General features: G+C 38.6%; 1 protein-coding gene across 1 annotated transcript; it reads left to right on the top strand.

Annotated features, from left to right (window-relative positions):
- The first annotated feature begins 299 nt into the window (after positions 1–299).
- LOC131045880 (pathogenesis-related thaumatin-like protein 3.8) lies at positions 300–1,375 on the top strand. Its single transcript, XM_057979545.2, has 2 exons — positions 300–441; positions 541–1,375. The coding sequence occupies exons 1-2, from the start codon at positions 375–377 to the stop codon at positions 1,149–1,151; spliced, it is 678 nt and encodes a 225-aa protein (XP_057835528.1). The 5' UTR covers positions 300–374; the 3' UTR covers positions 1,152–1,375.
- Positions 1,376–5,692: the final 4,317 nt, after the last annotated feature.

Genomic DNA, 5,692 nt, shown 5'->3' on the forward strand with positions numbered 1-5,692 from the left:
AAAAGTTTGAATGTGACCAGGGTTGCCGTAACATACATCGCTTCTCAAGCTAGGATTAGGCTTCCTTGGTAACAGTTCATATTCATTCAATCCAGGCTGTATAATGCCAACAGTTTCAGATCTTGCGCTTCTTGTAGATGTTCTGGTCGCATCTTCATATAAAACCTAGACAAATTAAAAAAAGACAAATTGGGAAAAGAAAAACTATAAAAGGACAAGAGGGCTTTCGTGTGATATACGGCTCTTAAAGTCGGGTCTTTGCTTCTTTGCTTCCTTCTTACCTTCGTAGGAGGTGGAGCTCTCTATATAAGTGACATACCCCTCCTTGTATCTTCATTCAGTCTTTGCTGTATGCGATATAGATACTACTTATAATGGCAAAAGTATCAGATCTTGCGCTTCTTCTTGTGGCTGGAATGGCCATATCTCTTTACATTCAAGGTAAGCTGTCATAGTAACATAATGCGTGTTGTATGAGGTTGAATAGTATAAACATTTCCAAGGCTAACAATAATAGTATGTGTGTATTATTTGTCACAGAGGCGAGAGCAGTTAAGTTTGATATAAAGAACCAGTGCGGGTACACAGTGTGGGCGGCGGGATTACCCGGAGGAGGGCAGCAGCTGACCCAGGGTCAGACATGGACGGTTAATTTGGCGGCGGGGACACAGTCGGCAAGATTCTGGGGTCGAACCGGCTGCTCTTTCGATGCGAGCGGCAAAGGAACCTGTCAAACCGGTGACTGCGGCGGCCAACTGAGCTGCACAGTCTCGGGAGCTGTTCCCGCCACGCTGGCCGAGTACACTCAGAGCGACCAGGACTATTACGACGTGTCGCTAGTGGACGGCTTCAATATTCCTCTTTCCATCAACCCTACCAATGCACAGTGCACTGCCCCTGCATGCAAAGCCGACGTGAACGCTGTGTGCCCTGCTGAATTGAAGGTTGCCGGCGGATGCAAGAGTGCCTGCGTTGCCTTTCAAACAGACCAGTATTGCTGCACTGGCAGCTATACCAACAGCTGTCCTGCGACAAACTACTCAATGATATTCAAGCAGCAGTGCCCTCAGGCCTACAGTTATGCCAAGGACGATACGGCCACATTCGCTTGCCCCTCCGGTACAGACTACACTATTGTATTCTGTCCCTAGATATATATAGGATTATGTTTGTGTGTGGACTAATATATTAATAAGTGTTGTCATCTTCGTATTGACACTGTGGTGTAGCCGCGTAGGCCGTTGCAACGCTCACCACTTATTATCAATAAAACATTGCTGTCATTTTACCAGTAATGAGAGAAGCGTAATTCACACGCAATACACTGTTCCGAGAGAATATTAAAAATAAATATATACTTTGATATTTTATTTTCTTTATATTTAAAAATTAGGTGTCATATATTTTCTTAAAGACTTGTTTCATAGCTAAGATATGAGATGCTTCTCCTCCTATTGTCATTATGACAGGTTACGCCTATTACTATAATCATATGATTATTTATAAAAATTTTAACATATAAATTAATAAAAATATTGGTAAAACTATTTTGTTGAAAGAACGTAAAGTTATTTGTTTAAATGGAATATACATTCTTAATTGTATATCTTTGTATATTTTTTGTCACATAAAATTCAATAATGATAATTGTGTCTTCTATTGGATAGGGTTCTTAACGTTATACAAGATAATCTACTATAGAGGATAAAATAGTTATTGTAAAAAATGGTGTACATGCACTCCAATATTTTCACAATCAATTTGTACCTTATACTAGATGTTTAGATAGGAGTTCCTCAATTGTAAATTATTCAAAAAGGAAGGTTGCTAGTCTAACACATCTATGTGCAAGGAGCATCATTTGTATTTATTTTGGAGTTAAAAAGTGAATAATAATATTTACGCATTTTATGGGTACAAAAGAAACAATTATTTATATGCATTTTATGGCTGCATAATGAAAATATAATGTATGTCCATTTTGTTGGTACAAAATAGATTACTAATGTTAGAATATTACCGATGCAAAATAGAACTATGTTCATGCATTTCTGAGCATATAGTGAAATAGTTGTGAGTATGAATCTTGTTTGCACAAGAAAATGATCATTGTATGAATTTTGAGTGTATAACAAGATTTCCTTGCATGTGTTTGTCCAAGGTTATAAAAGAGATTGAATTGGAGTACTAAGGTGTTGTGGTTTTATGAAATAGTGTGTTTTACAATATGTACATATACTAAGTGTCTATGTTTTTCTTATTGAAATGGTTTTGTTTTTTTTTAAATTAAAGTGTGTATTTTGAGATGGAAGAGCTTTGGGAATCCTTTGATGGATGTCACTAGAAAATTGTGTTTTTTTATGAAAATTTGAAAGTAAAATTTTAAATCATGATTGATACTTGATTTTTTGTTTTGTTAGTCTATGTATCTTATGCAGGTCAAGAAGATAATGCCCTCATTTATGTGTATTTTTACTATGTGAAACTCTTCTCATTCTTTTTAAGAACCAAAATAGTCAACTTGGTATTCTTTCATGTGTTAGGGAGTTTAGGAGTATTGTAAGTTTAGACAAAATGTAACCATTACTTTTCAAGTTTACATCATTTAATTATGTTTGATGAATGCTTTAATTACTTTTAATACATCAAAACCTACATACACTATGAGAGATATATGTCCTTATCCCTTTGATAAGAGTATTCCAATGCCTCCGTTTCCTGCACACTTTGTGACACCAAAATTTGACAAATATAGAGGGAGAGGAGACCCCAAGGCACATATAAGACAATTCTTCACAGCTTGCATTGAGGTAGCGGCAGAAGAAACATACTTGATGAGGTTGTTCCCACAGAGCTTAGGCGATCAAGCTATGGAATGGTTTTCTCAATTACCTCCTGGTATTAAGTCATGGGGCGACTTGGCAGAGGCATTCATTCAGCATTTCTCTTACAACATTGAAACAGATGTCTCAGTTACTACCTTGTGCAACACCAAGCAAAAAGAGGGAGAATCTTTTGCATCATTCTTACAAAGATGGAGAAATCTAGCCAGCAGATGCTCTTGCGAAATCCCACAGAAACAAATGGTAGAAATATTCACACAAAATGTTAACAAGGCTATTGGATATGATCTCAGGAAAGCTTGTTTGTCTACATTCAAAGATGTTATTGAAAAGGGCCTAGCAACAGAAAAAGTCTTAATTGAACAAGGAGTTATCAAACTATTCAAAGAAAACAAAGAGGACTTTAAAGGAAAGGATAAACCAAAATTTTGGAACAAGAACAAGAACACAGTTAATGATGGTGTTGTTGATGCCAACATAGTGAGACCCAAGTTTTTTTTTTCTGGATCAAGTTCTACCAACAATCAAGTGAACAATCAAACAACTTCTAAACCTCGAAGGAAGTACACTCCATTGGGAGAACCACTTGAATCAGTATTCAAAAAGCTTGTGGCAAACAAACTGATCACAGTTCCAGATTTTCCTCCATATGAACCAAAGGTCAAACCAAATTGGTGGAATGATGATGAGTATTGTGAGTTTCATAAGAGCAAGGGTCATAAGACAAGTAATTGCCATCGATTGAAGAACATTGTGCAAGATCTCATTGATAGAGGAGATATTGAGATTGAGGGACATTCATCTAACCAAGAACATGAGGTGTTTAAGGAACCATTCCCAAAACATGACAAAGGAAAAGGCAAAGTCACAGATGATCAAGCCAATTACACTAGAGCACCTTACAATTATGATTCTACTATCAATCACATCTCGATGGACAATCATATCTCTACTATTACTATCAAGAACAAAAATCCTGAGAATCCTTCTCAGAGACCCAAGATTGTCCTAAAGGGTGTTGGCTCTTCGTCTGAATCTACCTCTGAATGTCATGTTACAACTCATCGAGGTAAAATCATGTTGCCACGTGCCTCCACTAAGAATACCAATCCTTCATCAATCAAACCTGAGTACGACCTTGTAGAACAATTAGGGAAGACACCTGCGCTCATCTCCATTCTTGAGCTCTTACGTATATCCCCTGCACATAAAGCCATCCTTGACAAAATCTTGAGAGACACTACTGTCCCTACTGATCTGAACGTGGACCAATTTCAAGCCATGGTGGGATACCTATCCGTTCCGCACTCCCTCACATTCACAGAAGCCGATGATGCCTCCATAAGTCAGCCACATAATGCACCTTTACACATTGAAGCCTTCATACATAAACATCGAATAAAGCGAGTCCTGATAGATGGAGGAGCAGGTCTAAATATTTGTACATTGAGCACCATCAGACAATTGGGATATTCTGACAAAGCTGTGAATTCTTCAAACCAAATCACCATCAAGGCTTATGATGATGAAGAGCGTTCATCCAAGGGCACAGTTACCTTACCACTAAGAATCGGGCCAGTCACAAAGGATGTGGTTTGTCAAGTCCTAGATCTAGATCTCACATATAACATATTGCTAGGACGTCCTTGGATTCATGAAATGAGGGCAGTCCCATCAACATATCATCAATGCATTAAGTTTCCTCATAATGGAGTCGAGGTAACAGTCAATGGTGATCCAAATCCATTCATATATTGCAATAACTTGAGATCACATACTGAGACTATCATTCCCAGTAACCGTGAGGCTACTCTCTCTTCGGCATACATTGACCCTGAGTCATTAAAACCCTCGACATCTAAACAAGGTGAACTTAGAGGTAAGTTTCAAGACAAAGGCATGGGAGAATACACTTTGAATCAGACAATGTTTTTATGACAAGTCATGAGCTCTCCAAAAGAATATGGGAGGCCACATCCTAACAAGCAAATCTCCATCATGATACTCAGATGGGATCCTACCATCTTTCAAAGATGGGGCGAACTAGAAGAAGAAAATTTATATAAAATGCTCTATAGAGACATTGAAGAGGACACGCAAGATCAAATTATTATACCCTGTGAGAACTATGGCAAAGGCTTCAAAATTCTGCAAAGATTTGGGTATGATGGAAAAAGCCCTCTCGGGTTACGCAAAGAAGGTGTCATGGAGCCCTTACAACCTAAGCTAACTACAAGAAGGGAACGCTCCAAGGGACTTGGTTTTCTGAATTCCAACATTCACAATAAAAGAACAAAAGAGGCATGGCAAATCAAAGTGGCCGAAGTTCAACAAGAGGATTATTATTCCACAGATTCTAATAAGTGGGAATGGGGTTCAGACAAATCCTCCAGTGACTATGAGCTCACTGAGACATTCAGAGAGCCAAATGAACCTACAGAGGAGGAGGAATTTTACAAAAAGTTCAGAGTTGGTCAAGAACCAACCCATAAGGATCCCGCACAATCTTCGTTTCAAGGTCCAAGGTTGAAATCGCATAGGATGAGGACACCTGTCCCAGAAGGCACTACTAGTGATGACAATTTGAATTCACTCACGATCGAAACTGATGAGGAGAGTGCCATCGATGACCTCAACGATTGCCTTGACATACCTGAATATAACCACATCTTCACTCTTTGTCCAGCAAACTCTAAAAACACTAATGACCTTCCCCTTGTTCACCCCCAACTCATTGACTGGAATCATGAAGGACCAGCACAATTTGATACATTTCAAAATGACGAAGCTATTGTCGACTATCTTGGCATTCGAGATGATCTTCCCCCTGGAGACCACAAAGCAGGATA

The sequence above is a fragment of the Cryptomeria japonica genome, unplaced genomic scaffold, assembly GCF_030272615.1.
Source record: "Cryptomeria japonica unplaced genomic scaffold, Sugi_1.0 HiC_scaffold_66, whole genome shotgun sequence".
Taxonomy (NCBI): domain Eukaryota; kingdom Viridiplantae; phylum Streptophyta; class Pinopsida; order Cupressales; family Cupressaceae; genus Cryptomeria; species Cryptomeria japonica.

Excerpts from the sequence above, each read along its gene's own strand:
- LOC131045880 (XM_057979545.2), top strand. The coding sequence starts at position 375 with ATGGCAAAAGTATCAGATCTTGCGCTTCTTCTTGTGGCTGGAATGGCC. Across the intron at positions 442-540 it reads CATATCTCTTTACATTCAAG|AGGCGAGAGCAGTTAAGTTT; the intron begins GTAAGCTGTCAT and ends TATTTGTCACAG.